The sequence below is a fragment of the Terrapene carolina genome, unplaced genomic scaffold, assembly GCF_002925995.2.
Source record: "Terrapene carolina triunguis isolate 2854851 unplaced genomic scaffold, T_m_triunguis-2.0 Scaffold85, whole genome shotgun sequence".
Lineage (NCBI taxonomy): Eukaryota > Metazoa > Chordata > Testudines > Emydidae > Terrapene > Terrapene triunguis.
The window spans coordinates 40,910,641-40,923,576 of NW_020664436.1; the positions used below are offsets into that span (position 1 = coordinate 40,910,641).

At 37.1% G+C, this 12,936-nt stretch overlaps 2 protein-coding genes across 4 annotated transcripts in view; one reads left to right on the top strand and one right to left on the bottom strand.

The window, feature by feature from the left end:
- Window positions 1-12,936, top strand: part of LRP11 (LDL receptor related protein 11) — an 82,868-nt gene that overhangs the window by 45,969 nt on the left and 23,963 nt on the right. The window lies entirely within an intron of this gene.
- PCMT1 (protein-L-isoaspartate (D-aspartate) O-methyltransferase) overlaps window positions 1,172-12,936 on the bottom strand; it is a 54,052-nt gene continuing 42,287 nt past the window's right edge. Inside the window, exons 6-8 of one of the 2 annotated variants that reach the window (XM_024200305.3) lie at window positions 12,205-12,290; window positions 9,438-9,660; window positions 1,172-3,560 (exon numbers count right to left, since the gene is read on the bottom strand). In XM_024200305.3, coding sequence (XP_024056073.2) covers window positions 9,481-9,660; window positions 12,205-12,290 — 266 coding nt within the window. In that variant the 3' untranslated portion in view covers window positions 1,172-3,560; window positions 9,438-9,480. The remainder of the gene's footprint in view (window positions 3,561-9,437; window positions 9,661-12,204; window positions 12,291-12,936) is intronic. The other variant, XM_024200313.3, reaches the window with a different exon arrangement.

Here is a 12,936-nt window from a genome sequence, read left to right on the forward strand (position 1 = left end):
GAAGTATTGGGAGCATAAGCTTTCGTGGGTAAGAACCTCACTTCTTCTTGCATCTGAAGAAGTGAGGTTCTTACCCACGAAAGCTTATGCTCCCAATACTTCTGTTAGTCTTAAAGGTGCCACAGGACCCTCTGTTGCTTTTTAAGTTGGGACTGTTAGCTTTATTTGTTCTGTAAAGCTCACACTTTTCAACACTAAGGGCTGGTCTATACTTAGCCGCTAGTTCGGCTGCTGGGGATCGAACTTCCGGGTTCGATTTATCGCGTCTGGTCTGGACGCGATAAATCGAACCAGGAAGTGCTCGCCGTCGACTGCGGTACTCCATCTCAACGAGAGGAGTACCGCGGAGTTGACGGGGGAGCCTGCCTGCCCCGTGTGGACCGCGTCTGAACCGCGGTAAGTTCGAAGTAAGGTATGTCGACTTCAGCTACGTTATTCACGTAGCTGAAGTTGCGTACCTTACTTCAACTTGGGGGGTTAGTGTAGACCAGGCCTAAGAAACAATATGGAAGACCACCCTAGAACACACTAATGTATAAAAGGGAGCCAAAATATCCTTGAAACCACAGATCCAAACAGTGTTTTAAGAAGTGCACATCCTATTTCTTAAATTACTCTCTACTACCTATGGTGTAAGCAACAGAGGTCTTGAGCATGGCAGCTAGTACAATCAGAGTATTTCAGTTGAGAAATGATGGTAGGTACTCTATTTTAATGCCAAGGTTTTTTCTCCTCTTGGCAGCAATGATATTGCTAGCTCAGTTTTTTCCTGTTTAATCTTCAAGATAACTCTCCTAATGGCACTGATGTTCAACTGAATCCCACAACAAAATTGGGCCCAGTCTACAAGCCCTAATTCTGAACTGACTGATGTGTGAATCACAATCAATACCAATCAGTACAAGGAATTAACACAATTTAAAGCTGATGTGAAATCATGATCAGGCTTAATATCTCAAGTATCTGGGTACAACCAAATCAGGTCAGTAATTAAGTGAAGCCAAAAGCAAATTCACACATTTCTGGTCATGTCCTAAATGAAGACCTATATAATATGTATGTGGCCTTTATATTTCTTTGTGGACACAAGAATGATCAGAATGTGACAGTGAGACTTGATGCAAAACTCTTTGAAGAGAAAAAAAAAAAAAATACTCATATGGGTTCCTCTCACTTTTAATTTTATTTGACAAAGTAGCAATTCAGATACCGCATTTATTCAAGCTCTTCAAATCCTCTGTATTTCAACGTCTCTTCTCCAAGAAGCCTTAAGACCAAAATCATTGCTTCATTCACCATGGAGGAATCTCAACTTTCAGACTCTCTCATTGCTACCCCTAGATTCAGATGACAGTAATATGGCAAGCATCACCCCTTCCTGTGGAACAGGCATATTAACCCCCAACAGCCTTAGTCCCAGAAGTCTTATAGCTCCTGCAATGTGGGTCTTTTACACAGAAAATTTTGGATCATGTCTACCACCTCATCCAACATAGGCTAGCTTGTTACACTTTGTCTAGAGAGAAGAATTTGGATACATTTGCGTTCTTATTCTTAATTTAGCTGATTAAATTAGTGAGAAGAGGCAAAGTTAAGAACTCAGTAAATTAGAATGACAGTGACCAAAAGGCTAAAAATTAGGATTAAGATGGTGTTATCTGTTGAGATATTTTATCCTGCTGCATGCATCATTTCAGATATTTCACTTCAATACTAAGACTATATTCACAGTTGATTGTCGATTAGCACAAATTTGACATCAGATGCAAACCCATTTTTCTTCATTGTATTTTCTAGAACAAGCACTAAGTAATCAAGTGACTTTCTTAATTTGAAATTAGTCTCCTTTACAGGATTAATGTTGTGTATGTGCTCCCAAGCTTCAATTGAAAGATCAGGGGGGAGGTGGTATATTAGCCTCCTAAATGTCTAAATTAATGATATGACAAATATATTTTACACAGGAATAGGAGGGACTGACCTTCACATGAAGGTAATTTACTTGTTCTTTCACATTTCACAGGCCTGTCAATAATACCCTTCATACTTTCAATGATTAAGTCTATCTCAGAAAATATGTCTGTTCTAACAAAAGCAGGCTGAATATTTTTCAAAAAGAAACAGTGGCCTCTTTGAACCAAATCATGCAGGTTCTTATTCATCTAGCTCTGCTTCTTTGTAATAAAAAAGGCAAAGAGCTTGACATTTATTTTACCACTCAAATGCTAGTGATCAGGAGTTGCAGGAAGAACACATACACCCCCCCCTAAAGCAATCCAAGAGCTATACAGTTTTTAAAGTGCTTTGGGTTTTCCTGATGTCATTAACTGCAGCAAACACAGAACAAAAAACCTGGGTCTTGAGAATGTTAAAAAAAAAAAAAAAGCCTTTAAATTACTCTTTTAAATGGATATTTGTAGTGTTTATACACACACACACACACACACACACACACACCCCTGTATATTTATTTGGTCAGGGTTTTGGGATCCATCAGTTCTTCAGTATTTATCAGCTTTTTTTCCCTCTTCTATAAAAATTGAAGTTCCCCTAAAACATTAATCCAAATTTTTTCCATCACTACCTGTAGTTGGAAGAAAAAAGTAGGTAATACGGCAGAGATTTTATGTCAAAAGCAGCTAATTTTTAAACAATATGGATGTTAATTTTATTGGAGTACAGTGTTCTGCATTTCAAGCAGTTATATTTAACATACTGATCCTGATCTCCCATACAAGAAGCACACAAAACCCTTTTTGCTTTTAACTTTATTTGGCAAAGCAGCACTGCATAAACTGTTCAGTGATTAGGACATAGCTTACACAGCATTTGTTATGTTAAATTCATATATATATATGTATCAGCAGTGAGCTACAAAACAATACTGAGCTACAAGTTTCCTCTAATTTTTTGACAAGGAAGGAAAAAACTATGTCAGTTATGTCCAACCTGAACCATAGAGTTTATAACAAGAGCTGTCACCTCTGATGTCCTGAAGTTTAATATATATACAAATGCCCACTTTTAAGGTAATAACGCAGCTGATGGCATCTATTACATGCTAGTCTATGACACCGTGTCACAAGCTTTAAAAAGGAAGTTCATCTCATTTTCTTAGTAACATTTAGCAGACATCTGAACATAGAGAACCTGCCATTGTGTATGTAGTGTTATAAGGTGCACAGAAGCAATTTTACCAGGGAACAATGGAGCTGAAATAAAGTGTTCCAAAAGTATCAGCCATCAAAATTAAAGAGTTCACAAACTGTAGGTCTGCATTTTTGCAGAAATTCATTTCTTTAACCAGGTGAAAGTAAAAAAGGCATGTTAAGAAGAAACAGCCCAAATTTAAACTTTCCATCAACTCTTTGCTAGATTTGCCTTAAGCCTCTAAAAAAATGAAATAAAAACACCACGCTTTTCCATGCTGATAACAGTATAACAAAATCCAAAACAAGCTGCAATGCTGTTGGTTTTCAAAAAGCTTTTAGAACTGGAGATGGGCAGTCCACTGTAACACTATGTTTGGGTCAAGATGATGTAGCTTTTACAATTCATCCCTGCAGAAAGAAAATAAATGCAGTTATATTCTTCTCCCCAAGGAGTTCAGTCTTGCAATTTTGATATTTAATCAATGAATATGCCGCAGTGCTCAAATACAGCAGCAAAACTTCAGAAAACTCTTCAAGTATTTAAGCCACAAGGAAAATCAACAGCAATCCAATAGCACCTCATACTACTAAGTGAAATACGGATCTACTGTGCAATATGGGTCCCTGTTCCTTCTCTTTAAAGTATATCATTTGCTTCCACGAACAAGTCAATTAAAATATCAACAGCTTAAAAAAAAAAAACATGACTACCTGTTGTCTGAAGAAGTGACTGTCTTACACATTGGGCAATTTACTGGAGAGAGATTTGTTTGAAATTATGGTCCAATTATTCTCGTTACCTGCACAAAAGGCTGCAAAATGTGAAACCTGAGTTCAAAGTTAAACTTTAGTTGCAGTGTCTGGTCAGTGATGAAGAAGTGGAGAGAATCTGTCACTATCTATATGTTATGCCTGTTTATGTCACAGAGCAACTTTATCAGCTCCTGAAGAAATTACTCAGGCCAGGGCTACATGCATGCCTTCAGCTACTGAGCGTGCGATTAAAACCAGGGAGGAATAAAGACTCAGACTAAAGTAAAAGACAAAGTAATAGCCCAACACCTGTCAGGAATGGTGTAGATAATACTTAGTCCTGCCGTGAGTGCAGGGGACTGGACTAGATGACCTCTCGAGGTCCCTTTCAGTACTATGATTCTATGAAAAGGAAGTAACAAAATAGTTTCTCTAATCATGTTTTGATCACTAGGATGACCCCAGAACATCAAGGTTTCTATTATTAATGTAGGTTTAAACAGTGAAATACAGAACCCATATTCCAACTGTGAAACTAGAATACATTAGTGACTGAATTCTATACCCCAAAAATTCTTTTTTTTAAAAGCATTAGTTTTAAATCCAGTATTTTCCTACTAGTCAAAGTTGATAGTTATGAACAATTCCATCATCATGAGGAAGTTCAATTACTGTAACAGAGAAGTAAGTTTGCCTTTACCTTCAGAGAATAAATGCTCCATATAATGGTAAAACATTTGCCCCAGTTATGAGTAGTCTACCTCATTAATATTAGAAAAGGCACAAGTAGTTTTTATTAAGAGCAACTTCACTAATGTGATTCTTGGAAAAATACAATAGTACTTCAATCAATCTACTAATGCAAGCCAGCCCACAAAATATATGGCTACATGCATACAAGCAAAAGAGTGTTCAAATCCCAAAGAGGATGCATTTGGAGTCATAGCATGGAATGACAGCATACACAACTTCTTAAAGTCAACTGAAAGGCTTTTACCTAGCAAGACTAGAATTTAAAGTTTGAGTTTTCTCCTGAGGTTATTAATTCCTAAAGCAGTCAGGCAGCTTCAATCCTTAAGGTAATTGGCTGCTTAGTTCTGGGTCTCAGAGGAACATTTTAAGTGCAATGCAGATGGATTTAGTGGTGCAATTATAGACAATGTTGATCATCTGGCTAAATTCTGCTATTTCGTTTAATATTTACAACAGAAAAAAGTAAAGATAGTTCTAGCCTTCTGGCAAAGCTTCCTGTGCCTAGTTGTTGATGGGATTTCAACACTGAAAGATCTGCAATATCAAGGCACAAAGGCAGTATTACAACATATTAAGCCTGACATTAACTGTGGCAAGAAGAATTTTTTTTGTAATTAAAAAAAGAAAAAAAAAATGTTCTGTCTTCAAACACTGACAGTGGCAGACAATTTCCCACCCCCACCAATGTAATTTGGCACGATTTTGTCTATTATTAATGCATTGAGCATATTTAATTTGAAGTTATTTTGCTTAGCAATACTAATGTGTTCTTAGTACTCAAATTCATGGCAAATGGAATACTGCGGTATAAGTAATTTGCCATTTTATTTTAGTTTTGTGCTATGTTAAGCACATCCTGAAAAAAGGTTAATGTAACTTCCTGTAAATACAAGTACATTTTAGCATGAAAATACCCTTTAAAATTAGTACTATTATTCATATCTCTGCATATTAAAATCTATATTAATTGAATAAAGTGAAGCAGCTGGTATCTACAGAGTTTTATTTGATCTTCAGTGTCCAAATCAAAGAATGTTCATGCCAGTTCATAGTAAGACATGATATATTTTATGCATTTGAATTGTGCTAGCTATTTTCCAATATTACAAGAAGTTGATGAGTAGGCTATATAATGTGCTGTTGAATTAAGTATTTCAAAAATTATAAAACTAAGGCCTGTTTAATCAGGTAACAATTCACTAGTTCTTAACTAGTAAACTTCCATTTAAAGTAAACTTAAACCTGTGGATTTAACTGCACATAATCAAAACAGCATTAGTTGGTCTAAACTTCAAGTGTAAAAGGACTTTGTAGAGTATCAGGTTTCTACTGAAGTTCTGAAACTACAGAACTAATTCTTTAGTATACCCTCCTGAACAGTGCCAGATTGGTCCTGCAACAGAACTTTTTTTTTGAGTCTTTTTATGTCTAGTTTTTATCCCTGCAGGGAAGGAGATTTTTCCCAACTTTCCTTGATAAACTATTCTATAGTCTTCTAGAGCTGTTAGAAAGGGAAATTTAAGTGAATCAGAGAGACCTTTCTCTTCCCTACACATTACTGCGGACTTTGAAAGCCTTGTACAGTGCTGATAAATCCTCTCCATCTTTGGCATTTACACGTCTCCCAATCTCCCCCACTAGTTACTGCTTAGCCAAGCTATACATATTTAGTTTTTGTCTTTAAAACAGTCTCCTCCTTCAGCCCCTGGGTACTGGCAGTGTTGGCCTAAGTGCTGGAATTTTTGAGGAGACTGGAAAATCAGCACATACTGAAACCAGTTCTGCCAATCCCCAAGCATTCAAAAGTCCTGAGCAGGACCTCAAAAAGTAGTAAATGATATTGGCTAAAAATCCGGAGATTTTAAAATAAGTTTTGGTTTCTTCTGGCTTGCCTTTTTAGTGTTGGCGTATTTATGGTTCATGTTTTCAAGTTTTTGTCTGCATCCGTAAGGGCCAAAAACTTTTTTTTTTTTTAAATGAAAACAGAGATTATCAGGAAATAACCTGATTCTCCCAGCTGGGGATTTAAGGAAAGCACAAACTATCATGACAGTTGGCAACAATGACCCGAAACAACTGAAATCTGAGATGCAGCTAGCCTTGATGTGTAAGAGAAGAGAAATCAGAGGATTTAATGATCTGTCTTCATGTGCTGGGAGGAATTTTAACTAAATTAAGCTTCACAGGTATACATTTGCTCTTTCAAATCTGCAGTTCAGATCTTTTGATAATTCGGTACTAATGATTTCCTGTTCTTCCTACCACAGAATGTTTGACTATTTTTCCCTAGATATCTTGCATTTTTCTTAGTTGAATATTACTCTTTTCTGCCCTATTTCTAACCTTTCTAGACCCCTTTGCATTTGTGTCCTCATTGATGTTTACACCACCTTCCAATTTAATATCTTCAGCAAGTTTCATTAAGTTGTCATTACTTCCCCCTTCTTGATTATTTATGATAAATAATACTAGACCCAACACATACACTTGCAGCATCCTAGAAGCATCTCACAACCTGAAACATTGCCTTTTGTCATTGCTCTTTGTTTGTAGCTCTTCAACCAGTGTTCAATCCATGTGACAGTGCTCATATCCAAGCCAATGTGAATTGGCCCCAAAATGCAGTATTTTATAAAATCAGTTTTCATCTACTAGACCAGTCAAGATACAGATACAGTACATGTATGCTTGCTTAAGCCACTGATTTTTTTATTAAACTGAAAAAAATCTATATTTTGTCTGTGGAAATTCCCCTTCCTCTCGATTGAAAATCCTAATCTCACTCACTAGTGTAAAAAGCTTAAGGGAATCAAACACACACATCTCACTGAATTTCCATAGAACCTGGGCACCTAATTCCCTTAGGCTCATTGAGGCATTGACAATCATCAACTTTTTTCTCTAACCAGAGACAAATGTAAAATTATTAACCTTTTCAGAAAAGGTAATTAAACATGTTGCACAATTGGGGTGAAATCCTGACTCCACTGAAGTCACTTTTGCTGTCACTCAGTTAGCAGGAAATTAAACTGTCTCATGGTCTTATTTCTCATTTATGAGTTACTCAGTTTTGAATGTGAATTCTTTAAAAGTCTAGAATGCTTATTTCCATCAAAATACATGAACTAAAAAACAAAGCCAAGCCTGCTATAGTATCAGGGGGTAGTCGTGTTAGTCTGTATCTACAAAAACAACAAGGAGTCTGGTATCACCTTAAAGATTTATTTGGGCATAAGCTTTCGTGGGTAAAAAACCTCACTTTTTACCCACGAAACGCATCCGAAGAAGTGAGGTTTTTACCCAATAAGCCTGCTATACAGACTCAAACCATTTAGTACTTAAGGCTTTATTATCCCCTAAATTCTTTTAAATTATCTCTTCATATAAACATATTACTAGTAACTAAAGTCCTCTGAAGATAAAACAAAAGAGAGATCCTAATTTAAGTATGTGCTACTTTAAAATCACAGCCAGCCAAATTTTACATTCCAACAGTGGGAGCTGGCAAAAAAGGAAACTTCCAAAGCATGGGACAAAAGCAAGAAACCCATCAGTACAGTGCTAACAGAGCACTGGGTACCTGCTGGGACAAGGAATTAGTGTTAAATTAGCTTTACAAGCTATTAGCTAGACACTAACTCATTAAACTCACTCTACAGTGCTTTACTATAAGTGTCAACTATGGAGTAATCAGTCAAAAATTAAAGTCAGGCTTCAATAAGCTGCAGTCAAATGAAACTAATTGCTTTATTTATTTGTATAGACATTTCTATAACTTAAATGCTAGATGTCAAAGCACTTACAATACATGCTATAGATAATTGAGAGTAACGAGAAAAAATTATTTATCCAACACAATTAAAAAGTCAAACAGCTTGAAAGTTATTTGCAGAGCTCAGTGTGCATGTGTGCACTTCAGTTAATGAAGCTAACACATTCACAAGTGTTTCTACTCAGGAGGCAAAGGGGGACTGCTGGTTTATTCATTTGCATACTAATGCCTGGTATGTTTTTCAAGATGACAGCTGTGTTGTGTCTTTGCTGGATTAGGGAGCCAATAACAAACATTCATTTGTCTACTCCTAAAAAAGACTTATTTAGAAGTGATGAACGTTGGCAGCTTGCTGTATTAGAGAATACTGTTAAAACAACCATTTGGCTTTTGTTTGTTTGAGAAAGAAGGGAGTTATAGTCTCTTCACTCTCTATTATTTTTAGACCCAGGAAATTAAGTATTCGTTTAGAAGATTAGCTATACTGCTTCCTAGTAAGGATCCTGAAGGACTTTCCTTACTTATGGAGTCTTGAAAAAATTTGCAGTAAAAGTATAAGTTTCTCAGTTATTTCCTGACCTATTACAAGTAGATCTACTTGAAAAAAACATAGCAGCTCTATGAAACATAGTGCAAACTCACATTTCATCTAAAGTATCCTTTTATATTTTATCTTAGCTACCTGTGTAAATCTATCCCCCCCCAAAAAAAAAGTTACAGTTGATGTGATATTTAAATTTAGAAAGTACTGTGTTCAAAACAATGGAGAAAACACTCTTCAGCACCAACAGAAAACCTCAAGAAGCCATGAGTTCAAATGAAACAAAGCACAACCCATGCAACATTTTTTTCTGCTTTTAACTTTACTCAAAAATTTAGCAGAACCTCCTCATAGTGATGCAACAATGCAGAGAAGGTCACTTTCCATGATATGGAAGAGGAGAAAGCAGTGACAGCAGCAAAGGCAGCCCTTGCAGTCTATCTGCTTAAAATCCACACCCTTTCACCTTGTATGCGTGTATCTGTGGAAGAAGAAAGTGGAACAGAAAATCACTTCCACCTGGACCATTGCTTCTCTTTATCTGTTAAAGGCACGTATATCACTCCCATCAGAGGCTTCATTTTGACACTGCCATCTTCTAGTTTATCATATTGTTCCAGCATCTGGTTTCCACCTGCAGGGCCGACCGGTAATATCAATCTTCCACCAGGTTTTAATTGGTCTATGAGCTAGAACATAACATACAAAGATAATTAGAGTATATATTTCAGAGTGGTAGCCATGTTAGTCTGTATCAGCAAAAACAACGAGGAGTCCTTGTGGCACCTTAGAGACTAACAAATTTGTTGTTGTTTTTAGAGTATATATGTATAGCAATCCATCTTAGAGAAGCCAGACTTTATTCACTGCACAAAGTAAACAGTTCTACATTATTTTATCCTGGTTAATCAAACTGCATAGATTGAAAAAGTTTTTTACGAATGCACAATTTCAACTGTTATGCAATACATAATGGCCGGAGTTACAAAGCCAAAATCTATTTTTTAATCCAACTGTATTTGAACAGGATGATACAGCTATTGCTATTTTAGACCATTTATAATAATTGCCTGAAATGTAATTAACTGATTATCAGTTATCCCAACTGCAAATAAAATAGTCACTTGTAGTTAGTTGTGTTTTTGTAATTCTGGTTTCTTCATAAGAGCAGAAAATTTACCTGAACATGGTTACAACTCAGTGTAATGGTAATCTGTAGCAGACTCATTACTAAGGCCATGTCTACACTAGAGAGCTTACACCAGCACAGTTGTACCGATGCTGTTGCGCCTCTGTAAGATCTCCCATGTAGCCACTCTATGCCAACAGGACAGAGCTTTCCCAGCAACATAATTAAACCACCCCCAACGAGCAGCAGTAGCTATGTCGGCGGGACAGTGTCTCCTATCGACCTAGCACTGGTCCACACTGGTGCTTCTGTCAGTGTAACTTATGTCACTCAGGGGTGTGTTTTTTTCACATCCTTGAGCGACATAAGTTATACCGACAAAAGTGATAGCGTAGACATAGCCTAACTTGCTGAACTTAACAGCACATTATTTGCTGTTGAGTCAGAACAGGTTACAGTCTAAGACTATGTACATACTACAGTGTAAGTCAGTGTAAGTTATGTCACTCAGGGGTGTGACTAAGGCTAGGTCTACACTACCCGCCTGAATCGGCGGGTAGAAATCGATCTCTCGGGGATCGAATTATCGCGTCTCGTCGGGACGCGACAATCGATCCCCGAATCGACGCGCTTACTCCACCAGCGGAGGTAGGAGTAAGCGCCGTCGACGGGGAGCCGCGGAGGTCGATTTTGCCGCCGTCCTCACAGCGGGGTAAGTCGGCTCCGATATGCTGAATTCAGCTACGCTATTCGCGTAGCTGAATTTGCCTATCTTAAATCGAACCCCCCCTATAGTGAAGACCTGCCCTAAGCCTCCCCCTTGAGATACGCAAGTTACACTGACCTAATCGCCAGTGTGGACAGCACTATGTCGTCAGGAGAGATTCTCCCGCCAACAGCTCGCGAGGGCTGCATTGATGTAGCTGCACCGCTGTAAGCTCTGTAATGTAGCAATAACCTAACATTGTAGGGCTGCTGATGTTCTTGAGCCATCATGACCATTTGATCTTGACTTACAAAGTTATCCCAGAGAGCAAAATATTTAAATAAAATGGTAAGTTACGGAAGGATAGTCTCACTATTTAACTACGTGGCAATTCTTGCTCAACAGCCTTTCTTCCATAAAATACCACCTCTTTCAATGTTGAGGGAATGTGCTATTTTTATGAGCACAACAGGTTTCTAGCAGAAATAGCAATAGGGATGAAGTGTCTACTTTTCACTGACACATTATGGAACGAAGAAGTTTCTTACAAAGTTGAACGGAATCATTTTACTAAAATATTAAACTATGCATTTTTGCACAATTTCATTGTTGCATAAGGTAAAAAATGTAACATTTCCATCTGCCAATACCTATAGCATTCCATTGCAAAAGTATCAATGACTATCTCATGATAGCTAACCTCCCAACACCACCCTAAAAAACTCATTTACTGCAGTTTACAGAGGTTTTCAATAATAATTTAAAATTGAAAGTCTTAACTAGCACTTACCATACCACTACCTTTCCGAAGCTCACATTAGATCAGTGTTTAACTCTGCCACTTCTCACCACCCTCTTGGAGAAAAGGGAGAGAAAAGTTTCCCTTTCAGAACCCTAATTCCCACCATTTATACTCACTTAAGTCTGTGTATTGTCCACCATCATTTCTGGCAAGAACTGAATGAGACTTCTTTTTAATACCATAAACTTCACTCCTTAGTCACTCCCCTTTCCCAACAAGGGCAGAGCACGTTACCCTCCAAAACCTCTCAATCCTTTCCAACCCAGGAAGCAAGGAACCAGACAAGTATTTAAACTTTACACTCTAATAGTTGATAAAAACCAAGGGGCTCTATTAGATTATTGAGCCAAAGAGTTTCAAAACAAAAATAACAAAAGTCCAATATGTGAAAAACCCATTTCAAATATTCTTATTTAGGTAAAAAGTATTACAACATGCAACATTTTCAGACTGATTGGAAGTTTAATGAAAGGGATTTTTTTTTTTTAAGAGACACTATGCCTGTGGATATCCCAACTATATAAACCTGCCAGCATTTTAATTAAGAAGCTAACATACAGAGATTAATGAATCACACACAAACATAAAAGGCTTACTGCTTGGGGCACAACCGGGGCTGCAGCTCCTACATGAATAGCATCATAGGGAGCTTCTTCTGGATATCCCATTCTTCCATCCCCCACTGCAAGAAAGCAAAACCTTTTAACCCTTTCATAGGGATGTGGAACAGCTGAGCTGAAAATTTTCAAGTTATATTCAGCTGCAAATAAGGGGCTAACCTCCATTTTAAACTGAAGTTCTGGACAAAACTGAGTTGTCATAAGAATGTGTGATAAGTCACTTTTTAATGTCGTATTAACTGCATTATGTATGTAGTATCTTCAGTCAATGAAGAATACATACACACAGTATCTGAAGAACTATTGGAGCACTAGAAACCACAGGATGTTCAATATAAATTAAGAAAGTAATCCATTTGCTAAAGGAAGTTAACTGGTTGTGATACAATACAAAAATGGAAATAAGGAGCATCCAGACTACAGAGAATATGGATGCCACCACATCAGATACAGGCTTTATATTTTCTACAATTTAAGAGTGGAGTACCATCATTTTATGAATCATTTTTGCACCTTCTAATCAAAGGTTATAACATTATCCTTAAGAATAACTATTATTTCAAATATTGGTATTTGGATTTGCAACTGATATTTTTAATAGAGGTTGTTTTTTTTTTTTAATTTAAGCAACACAATAGAGCATCTGTAAATTTTACTTCCGAAGAAATTTAGAAACATTTGGATTTCTGCAGTCAGCATCTCTCTGTG